The following is a 24,768-nucleotide window of genomic DNA, read 5'->3' as shown; positions in this document are numbered from 1 at the left end:
GTTGATAATTTTACATGACAACTCAGATTTGAAGTTGTGTAGTTCATGATTGCTAATTTGTCATATTTTTAAGTTGTGGGATTTAATTCATAGTGACTATGATCTCATAGTTGCTACAATAGTTTGAATAAATTCAACACCAAAAATTAAAAGACAAAATCTAAACTCTAGATTGAACTCTAAGTGCAAATGAACTTACAGAATCTTCTTTGTACTCCAAGGAATAAAGCTTCTTGTTAAGGTGGAAGATGTTTTTTGTTTAATTTGACTCATTTATTTGAGTCCTTCAACTAACACTTCATCAGTGCTGCCTATATATGTTGTTAGGCATCATATAGTACTTTACGGTAGGGATTCAAAGATGAATAAAAACAGTTCCTTCCCTCAAATTGAGTCTAGTCAAGATTGAAATGTAAACTTAATATTAAATTGCAGTATAGTGTGGTAATTTCCACAATAGAAGTATGACAACAATATTTTGAGGAACAAAAGGAGAGAGCTTGTGACATTGAAAATTAGAGAGGAATCACTGATCTTACAATAGTAATCAAACCAGCCTACTCAATGCTGGGGAAATGCTGAGTGGTAAGAACAATTGAAATTGCCAAAGAGAGTTACATTCTAGTAATTCTTAGAGGTCTACCCATGGATGACTAACAGAAAAGTAGTGCTCACTATAGAAGCAGCAACTGGGGCTTGAGTTATGGCACTGATTGACCATTAAAAGTTAGAGGATTCATTTATGAGTTGCACAAATCTTTATATAGAGTTTTAAAAAAACACTGAATTGTTCACTTTAAATAGATGAAATGCATTCTATGTGAATTTTACCTTAATAAAGTTGTTTTTAAAAATAAAAGAATGAAGGGGCACCTGGCTGGCTCGGTCAGTGGACAGTGCGACTCTTGATCTCAGGGTTGTGAGTCCAAGCCCCACACTGGGTATAGACATTACTTTAAAAAAAGGAGTAAAGAATAGGCAAAGATTTCTTAAGACACAAAAATTAAGACCATAAAATAAAAAATTAACGAATTGGACTTCATTAAAATGAAAAACTTGCTCTTCTAAAGACATTGTCACAAAATAAGCCACAGATTGGTAGAACCTATTTGCAATACATATATTTAACAGGACTTGAATCCAGCTTTATAAAGAGCTTTTACAATTCAGTAATTGGAATAACAGCGTGATAATTTTAAGTGGGCAAAAATTCACACACTTTGTGAAAGAAGTTATACCAATGTCTGAAAAGCACATTGAAAGCAATGCTCAACATCGGTAGCCAGAAGGGAAATGCAAAGGCCACATAAAGACCACAGTGAGATACTACTACAAACTCATTAGATAGAAAGGCTGTGATTAAAAAGACTGACAATACCAAATGCTGAAAAGAATGTGGAGCAACTGCTTATGGGAATGTAAAATTCCCTCATTGCTTGTGAGAATATGATCTAGTACAAATAGTTAGGAAAAGAATTTGGCTGTTTTGTGTAACATTAAACATAAACTAGCCATACTACCTGCAATTCCACTCCTAGGTTTTTACCCAGAAGAAATGAAAACATGTCCACACAAAACTTGTTTGTGAGTGTTCATAACAGCTTTATTTGTAATGGCCCCAAACTGGAAACAACCCAAATATCCACCAACAGGTAAATGGATATACAAATTGTGGTATGTCCATGCAATGGAATACTATTCAGAATTAAAAGGAATGAAGTAGTTATAAAAGCAACAATATGGATGTATCTCAAAAACATTAGCCAAGAAACTAGACAAATAAGAGCAAATAACATCTTGACCTAAATTGTTATATTTTGAGATGTTTTCATATGAGAAAGTACCAAAAATGTGCACAATATGAAGGTAATTTACAGCAAGAAACAAATACACAGTTTATTTTATTTCTTGCCTTTATGTAAGCAGATGAGCAGAAGGCTATTCATTACTTTGGTTGATGTGCCATATGTATTTTGGCTAAAAATTATAGGAGGTTGTTCCTCTGAGGGAGTCTTTTAGGGGGTGAAGGAAGGGGGATAGCAGTATTGGCTCAGATTCAAACTGGCATCACCATAAACCCTGAATACCAGGGTGGAATGGAGTCAGCCTTTTATAGTTGAAATACAATTTTTTATTCACCATTGTATGCACAAATCCTTGAAAATAAAAAAAAAAAGATTTCATTTGTTTAATATTCTAGAATTCTAATCTGTCTAATCTTTGACAAAGCAAATCACTGGTTTCCTGGGGGCAGTAGTGGTGATTAATGGGGATAGGGCAGAAGAAGACTTCTTAAGGTAATAAAACTGTTTTATATCTTGACTATGGTAATAGTTACAAGGGTGAATAACTACATAAAATCTCATCCAAAAGTACATCAAAATAGATATATATATTATTGGATATGAATCATGCCTCAGAGTTGATTTGACGAAAAAAATACAGTCACTACTAAAAATAATCAAATCAAAAAAATAGTAACTGAATAATTGTAAGTGAATATTTGTTTTTCAATTGCCTAGACATTTTTCTAAAAGTTAAAGTTTTCTAAAAGTTAAAATATAGACTGATGGATTTTAATGTAAAAGTACAAAATTGATATGGTTTCAGATTCCACATTGTAACTAACCTTTAAGAAACTACCATTTAGGGGTACCTGGGTGGCTCAGTTGGTTAAGTGTCTGGTTTCGACTCAGGTCATGATCCCAGGGTTCTGGGATTGAGTGGGTTCCCTGCTCAGCAGGGAGTCTGCTGCTCCCTTTCCCTCTGCCACTCCCCCTGCTTGTGCTCTCTCTCTAATGGATAAATAAAATCTTTAAAAAAAAGAAACTACCATTTGTTGAGTTTTGGTATAATATCATAAAAGGCTATTCACTCCATTATATGAAATGTCCAGAATGGGCAAATCCATAGAGATGGAAAGTAGATTAATGGTTGCCAGCCCCTGCCAGAAAACAAGAATGGAGAACGCTGCTAATGAATGTAGACCTTCTCTGGGGTGAGGAAGATACATTGGAATTTGATAGTGGCAATAACTGAACAGCTCTGAATATGTGAAAACCATTGAATAGTGTACTTTAAAAGGGTGAATTTTATGGTGTGTGACATATCTCAATAAAGAAACAGTACTGAAAAAGAGATCTACAATTATTTGAATAATTATTAAAATATTCCTCCCTTTTTCAAGTATCTGTGTAAAACTAGATTTTCTTTGTATGCTTTAATAAAAACAACATATCACAACAGATTAAATGCAGAAATATATGTGAAAATCCAGCTGTCTTCTATTAAGCTAGATGGTTGAGATTTGCAAAAATGTAAAAACAATGCCGTTTGCTTCATTCACTCAACTGTTTTTAAAAATGGTTTTCATAAAAGTACTATATATTATTTTGAGAACCCCAACCTAAAGAAATGTATTTGCAAATTATACACCTTTGCAAAAAAGAATTCTTGAATTGTCTTTTACTTGGATTTATAAGTTGTTAAAATTTCTCACTGTACTTGCCATGTTAAATTTCATGATTATAAAATGACTTATTGGCTCAAAATTTGTTTTTTATTCTATAGCCCAATTGACTTAATGTGTTTTTCCTCCCAACAGGATGTAGAAAATATATTTAGTCGTATAGTAGATATACATGAACTTAGTGTAAAGTTACTGGGCCATATAGAAGATACTGTGGAAATGACTGATGAAGGGAGCCCCCATCCCTTAGTAGGAAGCTGCTTTGAAGACTTAGCAGAGGTAAGTACTTTATTATACACCAAAAAAAATTCTGCGTAAAAGCTGTACATTTGCATTAAAATTGGAATCTTAATTCTTATTTCCAGCTAAAATCCTGGATATTGACTGCTGACTACTTAGCCGTATTGTCTGTTCCTTGTAGGCTCATTGTCAACATTTGTCTCTTTATCTTATGAAACACACAAAAAAGTAGTCTCTCATCTATTATAAAAAAGCAGATCCCACAGAGGCAAGGCATTTACACCTGACAATCCATTATCTTTTCTTCTATAACAAAGCTAAGAAAAGTCCATCAATGCCCTTTGATTGAAGAAGCCATGGAAGCTGGACCTTAGGTTAGACTACTTGTGTTCCAGTTTAAATTCTGCTACTTATTAGTTGTATGTGACTGTGGGCAATTTATCTCCAATCTCTAAATCCCCATGTCTGTATTTCTAAAATAGGCATAATAATAGGTAGGACTCAGGATTTTTGTGAAAATTAAAGTAACCTACCTAAAATATTTAGCTAATCACCTTCATTACTATAAGCTATGATAACCATACATTATTATTTAGAATAGGAGGAATGAAGTGAATAGGAAAATCAAGACTAGGACCTAGATGATTCAGATGTTATGGGGGTGGAAAAATAGTAACCACCTCCTTGGGTATTCAAATTCTAAAATATATGAATTAGTCCAAATGAGTTAGCATTGATAGTTATTCTGAGATCTTTAGCTCTTACTTCATTCTAAGCCTAAAATCCATAAACACAGGGTTGAGTTTGGTAAAAAAAAAATAAATAAAAAAAAATAAGATTTTTCAGGATATTTTGGTAAGCTTAAGTTTCGTTAGGGCCCCTCCACTCTTGCTTCAAACACATAGAAGTCATAAAGTATATTACTTTTAAAAGAAGGAATATACATAACTAGACTCAAAAATAAGATTAGAAATAAACATTCAAGGTAATAAGCTCCGATAGTTGGATGTTCAGCTCTTAAGGACAATGAAGACTAAATGTACTAAATGTACTAAATGTGAAAGTGAGCAAGACTTCTTGCTGTAAAACCCTGATCATAGGAGGAACCAGGGAAATCCTATCAACTTCCTCCCTGCAAGGTTTTATAGGAAGTCGTGGACTTGAGGTAAGAAAACAGAAACACTACATTATAACAAAAATACTTTAAAACCTAACAAATTATCCTACAATATCAAGCCGGTATGATGATAGAGCTTAAAACCCCAAAATCTGTTACAGAGCAGGTTTGGGTCTGGAAGAGTGATCATAAAGGGATAGGAGAGAAAAAAAGGAAACCAAAAAATAAAAGCCTCCCCCTGAAAAGTCTATAGTACAGAAGAGTACTGTACTATAGACTTAGTATAGTACAGAATATAGAATAAAGTATAGAATATAGGAAAATCAACAATTAGAAAATAAATTCATTCCAGATGAAATTAATTTTGTACAATAGACATACAAAGAGTTTATAAAAGATGTTTAGGATGCTCATATAAATGAAGAAATACCATTTTTAAAGAAGACGTGAAATAAAAATCGGTGGAAAGAAAATAAGAACAGGTAAGTATCAAAAGAAACAATTAGGATATTGGGAATTAAATATAATTAAAAACTCAGTATGTAGTAAACATTTGCTAAACCTAGTTTAAGTAGAAAATTAATGAATTGGAAGAAGGAATTAACTAAAAATATGACACAGAGAAACCACAATTAGAATATGAAAGAAAAGCTAAGAGTAATAAAGGCTATATCGAAGAGCTTTAATAGCCTCTAATAGGAGTTTCAGGTAAAGAATGATGGAGAAGAAAGATCTGAAGAGGTGAAAATTGAGAATTTACCAGAAATGAAGACATGAGTTCCCACAATCAAAAATGAATTCCAAATACTGGACGGGATAAATAAAAATAAGCCTACAGCTAAAAATATTATAGTGAAACTATAGAACATCAAGTGATAAAGAGAAAATCTTAAAAGCCATTAGAGAGAAAAGAGTATTACTTGGAAAGGAACTACAACTAGAAAAACAGAAGGCTTCTCTTTAACAATAGAAACTAACAGTCATTTGAGTGATATCTTCAAGTACTAAGAGAAAATAGAATTTTCTGCCCAATTAGACTTCTCTTCAAGAGTGAGTTCAAAATTTAAAATAACAAAGCTTGCAGAAGCAAATGTAAGAGATCTTCATGACCTTAGAATAAGCAAAGATTTCTTAAATAAGACACCAAAACCATGAAAGAAAAAATTGATAAATTGGACTTCATTAAAGGTAAGAACATATGTATCAGTAACCAAAATTAAGAGAATGAAAAGGCAAGCTAGGGTAGGGAGACAATATTTGTAATATCTATAGCCAATGAAGGACTCATGGTGAACTATATGAGGACACTCAAAATACTATATAATTCTATTTGTAGGAAGTTCAAAAACATGTAAACATGGCAATTCTAAGATTTGTGTAGTATTAGAAGTATTAGGCAAGTTCAGTATTGTTGGTACATAAAATAAAAATTGATAGTATTACTATGCTCAGTTATTACCCATTGAATACACATGACATTAAAGGAAAAAGACTCCACTCTAGAAACAAAACTATAAGACATTCAGAAATGCGCCAAATAAACATTCAAGACCAATTAAGAAAATCATAAAATAATTAGATTCATAAAGAAGATCTCAGTAAGTGGGAATACGTACTATGTTCATGTATGGAAATACTCAATAGTATAATGATACCAGTTGTCTCCTAAAAATTTCTAAATCTAGTGCATAGCAAACTAATCCTAAAATTTGGAAGAATGAATGTAGAAGAATGAAGGGACAAAAATTAAAATTCTGAGGAAGAACAAGTTGAGAGGATTTGTCTTGTCAAATTTTAAAATTTATTATGTAGGCACAGTAAATATAAAGTAGTGGTGTAGCTATAAACAGTGCGACAGAATAGAGTACCCTGAAAAAAATATACATACACACGTGGTATGTGACTGAGATTACATTATTAATCAGTAGAGAAAGAACAAACGAATTAAAAAATAGTGCTGGGTTAAAAAATACACTGGTTATCCATGTGGAAAGAAAAAAATTCCTTAGCTCACTTCATACCCAAGTTCTCAACAGATTAAAAATCTAAAAATGGAAAGCATACTTTAGAAGTTTAGAAGAGAATATAGGAAAATATGTTTTTGACTTTGAGATAGAAAGGGATTCTTAAGAGAGTGCATACCATAAAAGATTAAAATTTTAAAACTTTTGTTCACAAAAAGACACTATAAAGTTATGAGAAACCTGAAAGAATGAAACTGAACTTTTTGCCTCACACATTTACAAACATAAAATGGATCTAATGTAAGAGCTAGAATGATAAAACTCTTAGAAGAAAGCAAGGCTAAATCTTCACAACCTTGGCATTGGCAAAGGATTCCTAGATGTGACACATCCAAAGCATGAGCTACAAAACAAAGAGACATAATTTAGACTTGGGTGCTAACAGGAAGGAGGGAGGTCTGATTCTAAAAAGAGCAACAAGAGAGGGGCGCCTGGCTGGCTCAGTCAGTTGAGCGTGGGTTGATCCTGGGTTGTGAGTTCAAGCCCCATGTCGGGTGTAGAGATTACTTAAAAAAAATAAATAAGACCTTGAAAAAAAAACTTTTTTAAAAAAGGTCAATAAGAGAGATGCCTGTGGATAGAAATGTTTCATACTTTACTACGTTGGGGTCAATGGCCAGATTGTGATTGTGAGTACTATATTGTACTATTGGAAAATGTTACCAGGATGGGAAACTGAGTAGTGTGCACACAGAATCATTCTATGTTATTTTTTGTAACTGCATGTGATTCTAAATTATCTCAAAAAAACATATCTATACTATAGAATGTTACAAAGTTTAGAATAAATAAATGGAAGAAACCACATTAATCCAAATGGATAAATCTTGGACACAACTTTGAATGTAAAGTACAAATTGGGGAAGAATAAATACATTATGATATTTATATAAAGTTTGGAAACATTGCCTTATTTCTTGATACATAAGTAATTATAAAAACACATGTGGGAATGATAAAATTCAAATTCAGGACAGTGATTTCTTTGGGGATCAGTAGGGGAGGAGATAAACTTGTGAAAAGGAGCTCAGGAGGATCAATTACCACAATTCTTATTTCTTTTTTAAAAATTGAAACAAATATAAAATGTTCAACTTTTTTGAGCTAAATGATGAATATAGTTATGTTAGGTTGTTCTCTGTACATTTCAGTGTTTAGAATATTCTACATTTTTAATCATTAATACACAATGACATATTGATAATTAAATTAAAAAAATAAAAGTATTAACTTTTAACTAGTAAACTAATCATAAAATGATCTATTAACTAGTACAAGGATTCCTAGAAGTGCTTGCAATTCTAAAAATTGACCTTCTAGAATTAAACTGATTAGCAGTTCGATTCCTAGTTATGTGTTGGTTTTTTCTTTCTTGAAATTAGCTATTTTAGAATGATAATACTGGGTACAGCATACTCAGTGCCTACTATGTGCATGACAGTAAGCATTTATTTGTAAGCATGTTGCATATATCTCGTTTAATTTCTAAAACAATCCCTTGAAAGTAGATATTATCCGCTTTCCAGTGAAGAACCTGGCTTAGTTTATCAGAGCTCCCACAGCTAATAAGTAGTACAATCAGAATTGGAATCTGGATCTCTGAGACTCTAAAATTATGCTTTTAAGCCACTTCAGTGTATAGCCTTTACTTTATATATAGCTGTCATACAAATTCTGTAGTAAATTAGAGTTTATCGAAAGAGAGCGAGGGTAAATACTATCTGCTAAGCAAGAGGATTTCTAGAGTTCAAGAGACCCAAGATAAAAGTTTCAAGTCACATTTTTATTCCTCTCTCCCATCTACTCTGTTCACACCTGACTCCTTTGTCGAGACTTTACTATTCATTCTTGTAAAATCGACGATGGACTGCAATTTCCAGTGTTATATTATCATAGAGATTTACAGTTGGGAAAGTGGTTGAAGGAGTTGAAATTGGGAAATTAATAAGGAGCCAGTTCAAGGAATTCAAGATGACTTAGAACTTTCTGTGCCATAGTGTATTTCACAAAGAGTAGAGCTCAGGTCTTTTGATTTCTGATCTTGTATTGTTATTATTCAATTTTTTGTTTAAAAAAATCTGAATAATATTAAGGGTAATGAATATAAATATCATTTGTGCTGTCAGCCCCTCTTCCTTCTGTACTCCACTAGATGTCCTCTTCCTCTTTCTGGAATTCCCCATCCTAGAAATGAGCTCTTGTTAGAATCTACAGCACAGTTCTCCTAAGGTTTTTGGTTTTGTTTTGTTTTGTTTTGTTTTAAACCAGGAATAAGGCATAGGATGGCTCCTGCTGAAATCAAGACACTGATTCTCTTTCCCTTAGGAATCATCAAAACCAATAGATTGTACTTTTTTAGACCTAACCATTAATTTTTTTTTGTTTATTAATGGTTGATTGATTATAGTAAAATTTTCGGCAATTTGGATTAAACTCATGTTTGTGAAAACTGTAACAATGAATTTTAGATGATACAAACTGTTTACCTCTGGCTTAAAGAATGTGAAAGTAAAAGTCTACCACTAAGAAACAGCCATGAGAAAATAAATGTTGGGCACCCATATTCTAAGGGTTTATATTTTACTTCATTGTTGATAACTGTATTCGTTGTTGAAGCTTAACTATGTTTTCCAGAACCATAAGTCTTGCCATTCTTATGACCACTTTTGTTGATAATGCTCTACTAGAATCCTTGTCATAACATATAAGGATGCCATTATTCATCAGAAAGAACTGATTTACTTACTCTCTTACTGGAGAATATTAAACTTATCCTATTAAAATTATAATTAATAGCCATGTAATTTTGTTTGGAGGCTTTAAAAGAAGTATATAATTGTGCTAGCTTAGCTGTACTCATAATTTAATCTTTCTGTATTTCTGGTGGTAGGTTATTTATGTTTTAACTTAGAGAAAGATTATTTATCTTTTACATTCTTTATTTTCTAAGGAACTGGCATTTGATCCATATGAATCATATGCTCGAGATATTTTACGGCCTGGTTTTCATGATCGTTTCCTTAGTCAGTTATCAAAGCCTGGAGCAGCACTCTATTTACAGGTATAGTAATTTAAATAAAGATATATGATATCTGAAAAGGAAACTTAAAAAAAATTAATTACTTTGTTTTTTAGTCAATAGGCGAAGGTTTCAAAGAAGCTGTTCAGTATGTTTTACCCAGGCTACTTCTAGCCCCTGTTTACCACTGTCTACATTACTTTGAACTTTTGAAGGTAAGAAGACTCTTACTGCTATTTATAAAACATGCAAATGTGATGCAGTTTTTTTCCTACCAATTTATTTGTGAATTATTATGTGAGCACCCATGAACATTAGTCTATATCTAATTGCTTTTTCTAGTTAAGAATAAAATGTAAATGAATCTGCAAAAAATTCTATATTTTCTCTAGTTTTAATAGTGAATTTTAAAGCAATCATCAGATATTTTTATCTTGTGCCCTTTTTGCTTACATGGCATAAAAAATATTTTTTTCAAACTGTTTAGCATTACTTTAGAGTGAACTATGTATAATCCCAGTGAAAATTTCTTATTTGATCACACAGTTCAAAATACTCGATTTAGGAAGCACTGATAAAAAGATTTTTATTTTTCCCCCCTTTTCCTTTACACACTGAAATTAGCTAAGGAAAAAGGGACTTGGTCTGTATAAGAGTCATTCATTGATGTAGCTCAAAGTGATTTACTTTTAAACAACTTATGTATATGGGATGCCTGGGTGGCTCAGTAGTTGAGCACATCTACTTTCAGCTCGTGATCCTGGAGTACTGGGATCAAGTCCCACTTTGGCTCCCTGCATGGAGCCTGCTTCTCCCTTTGCCTATGTCTCTGCCTCTTTCTTTCTGGGTTTCTCATGAATAAATAAATAAAATCTTTAAAAAAAACTTATGTATGTATCTAATGACATACATCTCCTTTGGATTGTGGATAATATGTCCTAAAAATCATTTTTTTTCAAAAGCTTAAAATAAAGGATGCAATATTAAAGATAATCTATTTACCCTTAATGAACTAGCCCCATAGAGACAAAATAAGATATGGGTTAATACTAGTATTATTTCTTTAGCTTTTAAAGGAATGTGTGCTTCATTAAGGAAAAATTCTATTTAATATCATGATTTTGTTATGGAGAATTTATTAGTAGAAATTTTGTTTACAATTTGCAGGAGTACATACTAAATTGGGCTATCAATGAATCAGTGAATGAAGTCCCAGGCTTTTTACATTATAGTAATTTGGACCCTAGATTTCTCAAGTAGGAATGTTTGAACTGGAGAAGGACCAAGGGAGTTAAAGGATTTAATCACCAAGCAGAATTATAGAGCTCTTAGCTCTCTATTGTAGACTGAAAACAGCATACCATTTAAGGTCTTTGGTATAGACCAAAAACCAATATACTATGGTATAGAATGATTATTTTAAGAGGATGATCAAGAAGGAAGCATTTGTTATACAAAACCATTCTTTACAAATAATTCACTATGACAAACCGTAGTCCTCATGGGATATTTGCAAACAAGTTTATTATATAGAATCCTTGTTCATAATAGTTTGTATGATAATGGGATTTTAACATGAGACTGTAATGAAATTCTGAAACATTAAAGGCCAGATAAAACGTGGAAACAGTTACTAATTTATAAATAATAATAATAGGAAGCTTTGACGAAGATTCAAAAGGCTGTAAAACCTAATCATCTTAATAATGTAAGAAATTATTTACTCCCCCAAGTACAGGTGATTAAGATTTTTTAATTTGTAAGTTGTGGTAATAGAAAACATCATTCAGCAGTTTAAAAGATTTCTATTGGTTTAAGCACCCTTGTTTGTATTACTACCTAAAGTTCCATTGCAAAATTAGTAGTATATTGAGTGGAAACCTTCTAATTAATCTCACAGACTGTGATCCCTCTTTTTTATTCTGCATTCCCTCTGTACTAATGTATTATTTATACTTATTTTTCAATTTCTAATTGTTGGTTTGTTGCTTAATTAAATATTTTCACTGAGCAGTATTTTCAAAGAATATTCTTTGAGATGCTAGTCCCATGGGATACTTTAAATAAAAAGTTGGTGGGTGTGTATAGTGGTCAAATATGTTGGAGGAGCATTACATCCTTTTTTTTTTTATTTTTTATTTTTTATTTTTTTTATTATTATTTTTTCTTTGCATTACATCCTTAATTATATACTCTTAGAAATTTTCAGTGTACACTAGAATATTAAAGACTTTGGGGCCGCCTGGGTGGCTCAGCGGTTTAGCACCACCTTCAGCCCAGGGCGTGATCCTGGAGATTCAGGATCGAGTCCCATGTCCGGCTCCCTGCATGGAGCCTGCTTCTCCCTCTGCCTGTGTCTCTGCCTCTCTCTCTCTCTGTGTCTCGTGAATAAATAAATAAATAAAATATTTTTTTAAAAAAATAAAGACTTTGTTAAGTTGCATAATAAAGCAATCTAATTGTTTTATTAGGGTTTCCCAAATTAATTAGACCATAAAACCCTTTTATATTTTCTTTATTTTTGTTGAAGTATAATTAACACACAGTATTATATTATTTTCAGATGTATAATACAAGGATTCAGTGATTCTGTATATTACTTAGTACTTATCAAGATAAGTGTACCCTTAATCCTTTAACTACTTCAGGGGATCCTCACCTGCCTCCCCTCTGGCAACCATCAATTTGTTCTTTGTATTTAGGAGTCTGGTTTTTTTGTCCTCTTTTTCTCTTTGTTGTTCGTTAGTTTTGTTTCTTAAATTCCACGTTTGAGTGAAATCAGATGGTATTTGTCTTTCTCTCACTGACTTATTTCATTTAGCATTATTCTGTAGGTCCATCCATATTGTTACAAATGGCAAAAATCTCATTCTTTTTATGACTGAGTAATACTCTATTGTAGATATACACCACATCTTTATTCATCTATCCTTGGACACTTGGGCTGCTTCCATAATTTAGCTATTGTAAGTAATGCTGCAGTAAAGATAGTTGTACAGTATATCTTTTCAAATTAGTGTTTTTGTATTCCTTGGGTAAATACCCAGTAGCAGAATTACTGGATTATATTTTTAATTTTTTAAGGAATCTCCATACTGTTTTCCATAGGGGCTATACCAATGTACATTGCCACCAACAGTGCATGTGGGTTCCTTTTTCTCTACATCCTCACCAACACTTGTTATTTTGTGTATTTTTTTATTTTAGCCATTTTGATAAGTGAAAGGTGATATCTCATTGTAGTTTTGATTTGCATTTCCCTGATGATCAGTGATGTTGAGCATCTTTTCATGTGTTGGTGGGGCATCTGAATGTCTTCTTTGGAAAATTGTCTATTTGGATCCTCTGCCCATTTTTTAATTGGATTGCTTGTGGGTTTTGGCATTGAGTTGTATAAGTTCTTTATATATTTTGGATATTAACTCCTTATTGGATATATAATTTGCAAATACCATCTTCCATTCAGTAGGTTGCCTTCTTATTTTTGTTTTTCCTTCACTGTGTGAAAGCTTTTTATTTTGTAGAGACCCAATAGTGTAATTTTGCTTTTGTTTCCTTTGCCTGAGAGACATATCTAGAAAAATGTTTCTACAGCCAATATCAAATTTTTTTAAAGATTTTTTTTAAAAAAAGATTTTATTTATTTATTCATGAGAGACACAGAGAGAGAGAGGCAGAGACACAGGCAGAGGGAGAAGCAGGCTCCACACAGGGAGCCCAATGTGGGACTCGATCCCAGGACTCCAGGATCATGCCCTGGGCTGAAGGCAGGCACTAAACCGCTGAGCCACCCAAGCATCCCAGATTTTATTTATGTATTCATGAGAGACATAGAGAGAGAGGCAGAGACATAGGCAGAGGGAGAAGCAGGCTCCCTGCAGGTAGCCTCATGTGGGACTCAATCCCAGGATCTCAGGATCACAACCCAAGCCAAAGGCAGATGCTCAACCACTGAGCCACCCAGGTGCCCACCAATATCAAAGAAATTAGTGCCTGTTTTCTTCCAATAGTTTTATGGTTTTAAGTCTCACATTTAGGTCTTTAATCTATTTCGAGTTTATTTTTGTATATGGTGCAAGAAAGTGGTCCAGTTACATTCTTTTCCAGTTACATTCTTTTGTATGTAGCTCTCCAGTTTTCCCAGCACCATTTGTTGAAGAGAGTATCTTTTACCTATTGTATCTTCTTGCTTTCTTTGTTGTAGATCAATTGACTATAAGTGTGCGTTTATTTCTGGGTTCTCTATTCTGTTGATCTGTGTGTGTGGTTTTGTGCCAGTGCCATACTGTTTTGATTACTACAACTTTATAATGTACCTTGAAATCTGGGATTCTGATACATCCAGCTTTGTTCTTCTATCTCAAGATTGCTTTGGCTGTTCGAGGTCTTGTGTGTCTTTCACTTCCTTGATGAAGTTTATTTCTAGGGATGTTATTATTTTTGGTGCAGTTGCAAATGGGATTGTTTTCTTAATTTCTCTTTCTACTTCATTATTAGTGTATAGAAATGTAACAGATTTATTGTGTATTATATTAGTTGTATATGTAACTTGAGACCTCACTGAATTTATCAGTTCTAGTAGGTTTGTTTGTTTGTTTGTTTGTTTTGGTAGAGTCTCTGACATAAAACCCTTTTAAAATATGTTATGAACATTATATTTTTATATTTATATTATAAATATAAACATTATATTTCTGGGGCGCCTGGGTGGTGCAGATGGTTAAGCACCCAACTCTTGGTTTCAGTTCAGGTCGTGATCTCAGGGTGTTGAGATTGGCCCAGTGTCAGGCTCTGCACTCAGCATGGAGTCTGCTTGGGATTCTCTTTCCCTCTCCCTCTGCCCCACCCCACCACTGGGTGTGTGCCTTCTCTCTCTCTCTCTCTCTCTCTCTCTCTCTCTCAAGTAAATAAATAAATCTTTCAAATGTAATACATTTCTGGAAGTTCCTTGTGTTCTCTACACTTAACTAACACTGCCTTAGCCCAGGTCTCCCAGCATGTCTTGCTGGGACTACTGTAGCAGCTTCCTATATGGCCTTTATGCCTCTTGGAATTTTCAGTTTAAAAAGGACAGTTGGTTCCCTATCAACTTCAACACAAATCTAAGTTCTTTAGCCTCTTTCCAGCCTCATCTCAGTACCTAGTCTTAACCCGACTTATGCTTTAGCCATAAGAAAATTTTTAGCAGCCCTGGATATATCAAACCTGTTCAGGATTCCACTTTCCTTTTGTTCCCATTTCCCTTCCCTTCTGTTTCTAGCTTCCCCTTTCATCTAAGAAATTCCTGCTTGTCAGTTTGCTCAAATCTTGGTTTCTCTGTCAAGTTACTCTTGATTCCCTACGCTGATTCTTTTACCTAATGAGTTTCCTTTCTTCATACTTCCTCATAGAACTTGTCTCATTCCTATTGTCTACCTTGTTATTAGACTGTGTGCTTCACACAGAGTGGGTGAGTCCTAAGTATCTTTAAATTCTTGTGCCTAGTAGTGTCTGGCACTTAGACAGTAAACACTTGTTTAAAAAATTGCAAAAATAAAATAAGTTTTCCTTAGAATGGGTGAGTCCTAAGTATCTTTGAATTCTTGTGCCTAGTAGTGTCTGGCACTTAGACAGTAAACACTTGTTTAAAAAATTGCAAAAATAAAATAAGTTTTCCTTAGAATTCCTATAGGTGTCTTATATTTTAAAAGACGTTTAACTATAAATTGTATGTAATTACACTAATTTTGGAAACTTAGAATTTTTTTTATAAAATTTACTTATTAGAGAGAGAGTGAGCACGTAAGCAGGGGGAAGGGGTAGAGGAAGAAGGAGAGAATCTGAAATCCCTGGATGGCACAGTTGGTTAAATGTCCAATTCTTGGTTTCCTCTCAGGTCTTGATTTCAGGGTGTTAAGATCAAGCCCCACATCAGACTCCATGCTCAGTGCAGAGTCTGCTAAAAGGTTTCTGTCTCTCTCTCTCTCTCCCTGCACCCCTCCCCATGCTTGCCCATGCTTTCTCTAAAATAAATAAAGAAGAGAGTCTCTATCAACTCCTTGCTGAGCACAGAGCCCGACACAGGGCTTGATCCCATGCCCCCAAGATCATGACCTAAGCCAAAATCAAGAGTCCGACATTTAATGGACTGAGCCACCCATGTGCCCTGGAAACTTAGAACTCTTTAAACTTTATAAATTCAGAAAATAATAAAAGTTTAGTCAAGTAATCAAATAAGTGTAAGACTTGAATGCTCTGAAACTGAAAAATAATACTCTTTTCTGTGAAGTTTAATTTGCTTTATTAAGCAAATTTAGAGTTGTTACTTGGGGACTATGTAAGTATGTGACCATACAATATAAGGAAAAGTAAGTTTCCCTCAATTTAAAAAAGTTGGGTTCAGGGGCATGGTTAGTTCAGTCAGTTAAGCTTCTGCTTTTGGCTCAGATCATGATCCTGTGATCCTGGGATCCAGCCCGACATCAGGTTTCCTGGTCACTGGGGACTCTGCTTCTCCCCCTTCCCTCTGCTGCTTCCCATGCTTGTACTTGCTCTCTCTCTCTCAAATAAATAAAAAAAAAATCTTTTTTAAAAATTGGGTTCAAATCTATACTGTTATATGTACATTAGTGTATTCATTTCCTATGGCTGCCAGAAAAAGGCACCACGAACTGTGTAGCTTAAAAACAACAAAAATTCGAGCTTTAACAGTTCTGGAGACTAGAAGTCCGAAATTAGGGTATCAGCAGAGCCATACTCCCTCTTAAGACTTTAGAGAAGAATCCTGCCACTTACCTTTTGGTGGATCCTAGCAATCCTTGGTAGCCTAGCCCTTGGCTTGCCCATGCCATTACTTCTTTCCTTGCCTCCATCTTCACATGGCTTTCATCACAGCTCCCCATTCTTCGGTTATCTCTGCATCTGCTCTGTCCTCTCTCTTACAAAGGTGCTAAGTCAACAGTTGTAGGGCCCACTCTAATCCAATATGACTTCACCTCAACTTGATTCTATCTGCAAAGACCCAGTTTTCAAATAAGATCATATTCCCTGGTACCAAAGGTTAGGACTTGAACACAGTTCAACCCATGACAATTAAGTTTTGGTATAGTATAGAATTATACTCATTTTGGGTTTTCTGATTTTCCAGTATATAATGACTCTTAAATATATATATATATATATAGTTTTACATTATATATAACTATATATATTGTTTTACATTATATATATAACAATATATATATTGTTTTACATTAAGCCAGTTAAGTATCATTTCATTCTGATCTTAGATTTTAAAATTTAATTATAGGGACGCCTGGGTGGCTCAGCGGTTGAGCATCTGCCTTTGGCTCAGGGCCTGATCCCAGTCTGGGGGTCAAGTCCCGCATCAGTCTCCCTGTGAGGAGCCTGCTTCTCCCTCTGTCTGTGTCTCTGCCTCTCTCTCTGAGTCTCATAATAAATACATAAAATGTAAGATTTTTTATTTATTTGTAAGATTTTGTATTTATTTAAAAAAATAAAATTTAATTTAATTTTAGTCCCAAAAATTCTTGTGAAATGCTAATGGCTGCAGTATTTTTCAGATAGACTGTAGGCAGGTAAAAAAAGAACAGGAATATAAAATTACTAAATCATCTGAATAAGACTAAGTGTATATAATTGGGTTTGGGGTTATCATATATGCTTTCTCTTAAGGGAAAAAAATAGAAAATTAAACCCTTAAAATCTCTATACCTTTCTTAGTATTTACTGATAATAAAAAGTACAAGATAGCAAAATAATTGAGAGAAAACATGTCCAGGTTTAATTTTAACACATCATAATAACCATGTGTTTTTAAGTAAATTAAATTGAGGACTAACAGAATAGTAAGTATTGTAGTTGATGTTATTTCATTTTAACATTGCAGTGTTTATCTTGATCACAAGCTTTATTTTAGAAAATAAGAACACTAATGACTTTAATCCAAAGGCTCACCTGGTTAGCTTCTTGCTATATGTTAAAATGTAACATTTGTGGTGCCTGGCTGGCTCAGTTGGTGGACCATGTGACTCTTGATCTTGGGGTTGTAAATTTAAGCCCCATATCGGGTATAGAGATTACTTAGAAATAAAATCTTTTTTAAAAATTTAAAAAACAGAATTCAACATTAAATTTTCTAATATTCCTAGATTTTTGCATAGCGGACTGATTTTAAGATTGGCTCTTTTTATTCTTAACATCACAAATATTACAAAAATTATAGCCCCAAATGTTTCAGTACAGGAATTGTGGGAAAGGATTACTGATAAAGATTTAGAACTCAATGATCTGAATGGTACAGTGAGTGGAAAACTTAGGAGAAAAAATTGAGAAATGTTGGGTGCCTGAGTGGCTCAGTCGGTTAAGCATTTGACTTCAACTCAGGTCATGTTCCCAAGGTCCTGGGATTTGCGGCTGCCCTCCCCCCCCCTCTTCCGGCTCCCTGCAGGGAGTCAGCTTCTCTCTCCCCCTCTGTCTTTTGTTATCACTTGCACATGCGAGAGTTCTCTCTCTCTCTCTCTCTAATAAAAAAATAAAAACCTTAAAAAAATTAAAAATTTGAGCAGTATTAAAATTAAGAGATTTTATCCTTCCAATATACAGCCTTTTTTAAAAAATGCTACACAAAACAAATATGAAGAGTCAAATATAAATTGTGCTACATAATACACTTTAAACACCCACTAGTGGCCTTCATGTAGTGTGCCAAAAACTCTTTGTAAAGAAATCTGCTCTGCAAACCCCACCACAAACATCTTGGCATACATTTGTTAATGTCTTTGGTTTGCTGCTTTTTCAGTTTGGGAGCTGTACAATAGCAATCATCTACTCTACATCATTTTTTATCTATAATTTTTTTCATTTTTTACATCTGGTTTTACTGCTGTATGCTTCAGACCATTTTCTATACTGCCCATGAACTGATGTTTTAATACCAGCAGTAAGAGAAGATTTAGAAAACATAGCTTCTGTAATAAAAATAAGCCCAACAGAGATCTATCTAGCTTCCATTCCCTTGAACTAGGTTTCTAAATTTGGAAACTCTTATCCAGAAACCATGGACTCCAAGCAGTGAGCTAAATGGTATTATATCTGACTACAGGTGTTAAATGTCTAAAGTTAAACATAGGGGATGCCTTGGTCTCTCAGTGGTTGAGCGTCTGCCTTCAGGATCAAGTCCTGCATTGGGCTCCTTGCTGGGAGCCTGCTTCTCTCTCTGCCTAGGTCTCTGACTGTGTCTCTCATGAATAAATAAATAAAATCGTTTAAAAAATAATAAAATAAAGTTAAACATAAGATAGTGTAATTCGGGATCCCTGGGTGGCGCAGTGGTTTGGCGCCTGCCTTTGGCCCGGGGCACGATCCTGGAGGCCTGGGATCGAATCCCACGTCGGGCTCCCTGCATGGAGCCTGCTTCTCCCTCTGCCTGTGTCTCTGCCTCTCTGTCTCTCTCTGTGTAACTATCATGAATAAATAAATAAAATCTTTAAAAAAAAAAAAAAAAAAAAAGATAGTGTAATTCAATAGCCATTGTAATAATAAATAAACAGCTGACTATTGTACTACTCTAATTTTAAATTTTAAATCAACTAAACTGTGAGGTGCATTTATAATTTTCTCTCTGATAAAAACAGGAAGATAGTTTTAAAGGTATTTTATTTTCATAAATGTTATGCCTAACACTTTTTAGGGTTGATATCCTATTTAAAGTTTCAAACTCCTTTCCATGCTTCAGATTTTAACTTGCTTTTCCATTATGGTTGCATTTTCTGCCATTTTTTTATTTCATTTTCTCTCCTTCTGGAACTTCAGGTACATTTACGTTGAACTAATTCGTGTTGTCCCACACATCTGTAAGACTGTTCATTTTTCTTAAATCTTATTTTTTCTTTGTCCTTCAAATTAGTAATTTTTATTAAATCTGTCAGTAGAACTATTAATACCTTGCTTACTCTAAAATTTCCATTTGGGTTTTGCTTTACAGTTTCCACAGACTCCCTATCTGTCCACTCAGTAAGACCATGTTTTCCTTTAATTCTTTGAACATGATCATAAAAGCCTCTTTGAAACCTTTCTTAAATCTAACATCTGGGCCCACTTGGAGTCATTTTCTGTTAATTGACTCCCCCCCCCACCCCCCCGCCGAACATGGGTCACACTTTCCTGTTGTTTGCTCATGAACAATTCTGGATTCTATTGTGTTGAGGATTGCTGGGTTTCTTGTTTTGGGATTATTTACTTTGGTTATTTACTTTGATAGGCAGTTCACTTTCCTAGACTCGGCTGAAAATTTCTCTTCTGTATTATGCAGCAGCTGATATCTCTGTTCACTTTCTAGGATTTCTATATGTTGCTTTAGGTGATTCTCTTGGGTCTCCCCTATGCATGTATGATTTGGCAGTCAGACAAGTGTTGGGGCAGAGATTATGTTCAGTTTTGGGGGCACAGTCTCTGTGGTTCCCTTATACCCAGGGATTTCCCCTTAATTTCCAGCTGCTCTGTCAGCTTTAAGCTTTATCTCCTGGCACCTGAAACAAATAAGGCTTCAGCTTTCTGCTACCTGAGCTGTGTACATTTGGGTAATAAACCCATTTCTTAAAAAAAAAAAAAAAAAGCCTCAGAACTTCTCCATTAGAGCTCTATCCTTCAAGAGTAGATTCCTCTTTGGTCTCTGCCTGCTTTTTTGCCAGGCTTCCTGGGGTTGTCCGGTGCATGCAAAGTTTAGCAAACAGGTACTTAGAGTTTATTTTCAGATTTTGGGTTTCAATCCTTCTGCAGTTCATTTCCAGATTTCCCCCCTTAAATGTCTTTTTAAACTGTGCTCTCTTTGATCTCTGGCCTGTAGAGGCTTCTTTTCTTCTCATTCTTCCCCACTGTTGTTACCATGAGAGGTTGGGGAAAGCCTTAAATCGCGCAAGTGTGTACATTTGCTAGTTGCAGCTTTTCAAGAATAATTGGTGCTGCTGGCTTATGCTTTCTTTTAGATGTTTTCCAGTGCCTACAAATGGTTGTTTTTTACATTTTGTCCAGATAATATAATTATTATCTGTGGGAGGGCTCTCAAGACTTCTTCAGTTCACTACCATTACTGGAAATTCTTGCATTTTTATAGTTTTTCTGCAGTATTTGTTATGGCTGTGGTGTTTAAAGCAGTAAGAGGGGAAATAGTGTAAGGCTAATATTTGTTAATTTAATTCTGAATAGAACTTGATGGGCTTTCCCCTGTTGATCTGCCCTTTTCAGTTTTTTCCAGTCAGCTACTATTAATATTCTAAATAGTTTCTCGAAAGGATACAAAGGGCCACACTTAATTATCTTAATACAATTTGTGACTTTTCCTTCAAAAAACTTTGAAAATTTTGCTTTTATTTCCTAGCAGTGAATCATACATCATGTTACAATTTATATTTTAAGCTTTCATTTTTATATTTTCAACTACTGGTTAGTTTAATAAAGCTATTATGTAAATTATAATTATGGAAGAACTATACTAGTTATATTATAAATTTACACTGCTTATACTACAAATTTATGCTGTTTATTCCATTTCTTATGGGGGAAAATGAGAGCTTGGGCTGATTAAAAAGATCAAATTTTATTAACATATTAATATCGCTTATTTGAAATTTTGTGTATTGTAAGAATTATCGGCATATATGAAATCACCACACATAAAATAACTTTTGAGAGGAAAGGAACTAGATTATGAAATGTACTTTCTGACTTAGCAAGTAGTATGAGTAATTGAAGTCTGCAGACCATCTCTAAATCTCATTTTAGTTATGAATTTAATCTTTTTCACCCATACTTTTTAGTTTTGCTGCAACTGTAAAAGAATAGTTGAGGGTCATTGCCTTTCTTGTGCTTAGCCTCAAATGGGATGTGTGAATTATGAGATAGCATACAGTCAGGAGCAGCTGGCTTAATCTGTTGGTTTCTGGAATAATTTGGATAATATTCCATACATTTGTTAACAAAAATAGTAAATTAAATTTTCTATTTGACCATGTATTTTCCACTTTGTAATCTATTCTTAGCATCTTATCAGAGTATACATGTAACCATTCCACAATCAAAACGCGATCCCCATTTAAGATAAAAACAAATCTTTATGTCCCAAATCTTAGAGTTATATATTTCTTGATTGTATATTTTGTCATCCTGTGCATTACAATTCACCTATTTGAATGGAATAGGTTTTATTTGGTGAATATTCTCTTAATAGGTATTTCAAAGTTATATCAGTTTTTTAGATAGTATATTGAGAAGGTCCTTGAACTGAGGTTCAGAAATCCTGGTTCTTTCCTGCCTCTGTCATCATTTACTAATGGCAGTTCCTTCATTATATATAATCTCATATTGGAAAAATTAATTTCTAGAAATAAAAACATGAATTCAAAGATTTTGTGTTTTTTTTTAAAACAAAAGGAAGCCATTATATGTTTGTGAATTAGTTGAACTCTCTGCAACTGCTTTGTTTCTGTAACAGTAAGCCACACCTTTGATAGTAGCTAGCTTCAATTATTCTGCACCAATGCCCAGTTTAAGTCAGCAATGTTAACAAAAATGCTTATAAGAAAAGTCATTTATTACCTTGAAATTTATTTTAGATGCTTGGGTAATGGTGCGAAGGTAAAAATTGCACTTAAAATTTGCCTCAACTATCATGTGACTCTGGGGCAGATTACTACTTCATTAGTAAAGTCTTACAGGTTTGGCATAGACTTTGGGTTTGTGGTTTTTAAAATGTATTAATATTTTTGCGATACTGGCATATTCTATATGTGAAATGCTATATAGTTAATAACAGATCAATGACCCAGAAACTTGAAACATTATTAGAATAGAAAATCAAATGCATGTCTAAGTCGATTTGTTACTTTTTTTTTTTGATTTGTTACTTTCATAGCTCTTTTTATGTCTGTCAAAACTGTGGGTTTTTGTATGACTTTAGGTATGTTTGCCTGAATTAATAATATAAAAAATAAAAGGATAGAATATGAAGGACTCAATATTCTACCAGCTCTTTAAGATTAAAAAATTGCCTTGTATCCTATTGACTCAAATATTTGAGTGATTGCATTCTGAAATAACTCAGTGAAATAATTTTCTTTAGTGGTGCTTTTGTTACACCACATAGAATTTTGCCATTTCTTTTTTTTTTTTTAATAAAATAATTTTTTATTGGTGTTCAATTTACCAACATACAGAATAACACCCAGTGCTCATCCCGTCAAGTGTCCCCCTCAGTTCCCCTCACCCACTCACCCCCACCCCCTGCCCGAATTTTGCCATTTCTTAATGCACATTGCTTTCAATGTGAAATTGCTGCCTTGGAAACCTTAACTCAGTAAGGCTAACAGTAACATTTTATTTGTCTCCCAAAATTCCGCCATATGAAAAGTAAAATAGGGAAGGGGAGAGTATTTTGAAAGAATGCCCTAAGTACAGCCTTCAGCCTACCAGTTATATCCATTAAGTAAAAACCTGGTAGCTTTCTTTTATGAACACTTGGCTCTTGACTTTCTTTAATCTAGCTGGCCATAGTGAAGAGTAATACTATGAGTAAAAATATATATGAGTATATATATATATATATATATGCTTTGAGGGAGAAAAACATTTTTTTACCCTTCTTTGTCCTGGGGGTTTATCATGAATAGAATTTTGTTTTACTTAACACAATTGAGATTGAATATTTTTCTAAAAAGTGCAGATTGTGCCTCTTGTTGAAAGTATGGTGAGTTCTTAATATAAGAAATTAGAATAATAAAACTGAACATTAAATAGACATCACAATATGGCATTTACTATATCTGGAATACCTGAGCATTTAAGATATTTTATTAAATTATTTTTATAATGATTTAGGTTTTGAGTAAAAAATATGTTTACTTTTCACAAGTCATCAGTATGTGTATGTGTTATAACTGATTTCATCAGGTGAAATGCAAAGGAATGTGTTGTTGATCTTTAAGGACTATCTCTCAAGAACATAAAATACTTAAAGTAATAATGAATAATTACACTCATTGAATAGTAAACCTTTACTAATTACTTTGAATATTTTGTGATTTTACTTCTCACATCTTTTCTGTTATGGTAGAGAGTAAGTGTTTTTAAATGTTGTGTGAAAACTACTGATACGTGTTCTTAACTTTTTCTTTTTGGTATCCGGAAATAGGTTTAGAAGTTTACTGGATTCTTGTCATTTATTGTAACTCATACCTCAGTTAATTGCTTGCTTGAATTATAACCACCTGTTGTATTGATAATTGGTACTTCTTCATGATTCAATCCTTACTAAGTACAGAGTTTCTGTCTAGCATATATAGTATATTTGCCACTCATAGAAAATGTACTTAGTTTCACTAATATGTACATATCTAGTTTTATTCAAAATCTTAACGTGTGAATACTAACAAAGTGCTTCATGATAACCAATGTTACTTCTGCAGTAGAACTACAAAGAAACAACTTAGACTTATCCTGCACATTACCATTTATAAGTGCTTTGATTTTTAATAAGAGCCCCATTAAGTAGGCAGGGCAGGCTTTTTACAAGCCTTGACAGTTGAGAAAAGTGAGACTCAGAAGCCAAGTAATTTGCCCCAGAGTCACATGGAAGTTGAGGCAAAACTGGGGCCTAGGTTTTGTGTCTGCAAGTTCCTCTTCACTATATTGCATCTTTCTTTGTGTCTTGATCTTCCTAATCATCCTGTTGCTACAATAGTAGTGTTGGATCCAGAAACCTAAGACCAAATTCCGTACTTAAGGAGACATCTTATCTATGTGCTTACTGCTGTGCAAATCCTGTGCTGGTTAAGAAGATAATTCATGTCCCTCATTTATCTTCAGTCATATTCAGATGAGAAACTGCACATTACTGCCTGTCACA

The 24,768-nt window shown here is 33.7% G+C and overlaps 1 protein-coding gene across 2 annotated transcripts in view; it reads left to right on the top strand.

Moving 5' to 3' along the window:
* The window catches only part of SOS1 (SOS Ras/Rac guanine nucleotide exchange factor 1), a 139,666-nt gene that overhangs the window by 75,395 nt on the left and 39,503 nt on the right, over positions 1 to 24,768 (top strand). For both annotated transcript variants that reach the window (XM_038561328.1, XM_038561327.1), the window contains exons 6-8: positions 3,605 to 3,748; positions 9,801 to 9,911; positions 9,986 to 10,084. In XM_038561328.1, the coding sequence (XP_038417256.1) occupies positions 3,605 to 3,748; positions 9,801 to 9,911; positions 9,986 to 10,084 (354 nt within the window). The remainder of the gene's footprint in view (positions 1 to 3,604; positions 3,749 to 9,800; positions 9,912 to 9,985; positions 10,085 to 24,768) is intronic.

The sequence above is a fragment of the Canis lupus genome, chromosome 17 (assembly GCF_011100685.1).
Source record: "Canis lupus familiaris isolate Mischka breed German Shepherd chromosome 17, alternate assembly UU_Cfam_GSD_1.0, whole genome shotgun sequence".
NCBI classification, from domain to species: domain Eukaryota; kingdom Metazoa; phylum Chordata; class Mammalia; order Carnivora; family Canidae; genus Canis; species Canis lupus.
The sequence above is the reverse complement of the archived record's forward strand: the minus strand, read 5'-3'. Positions and strand labels throughout refer to the sequence as shown.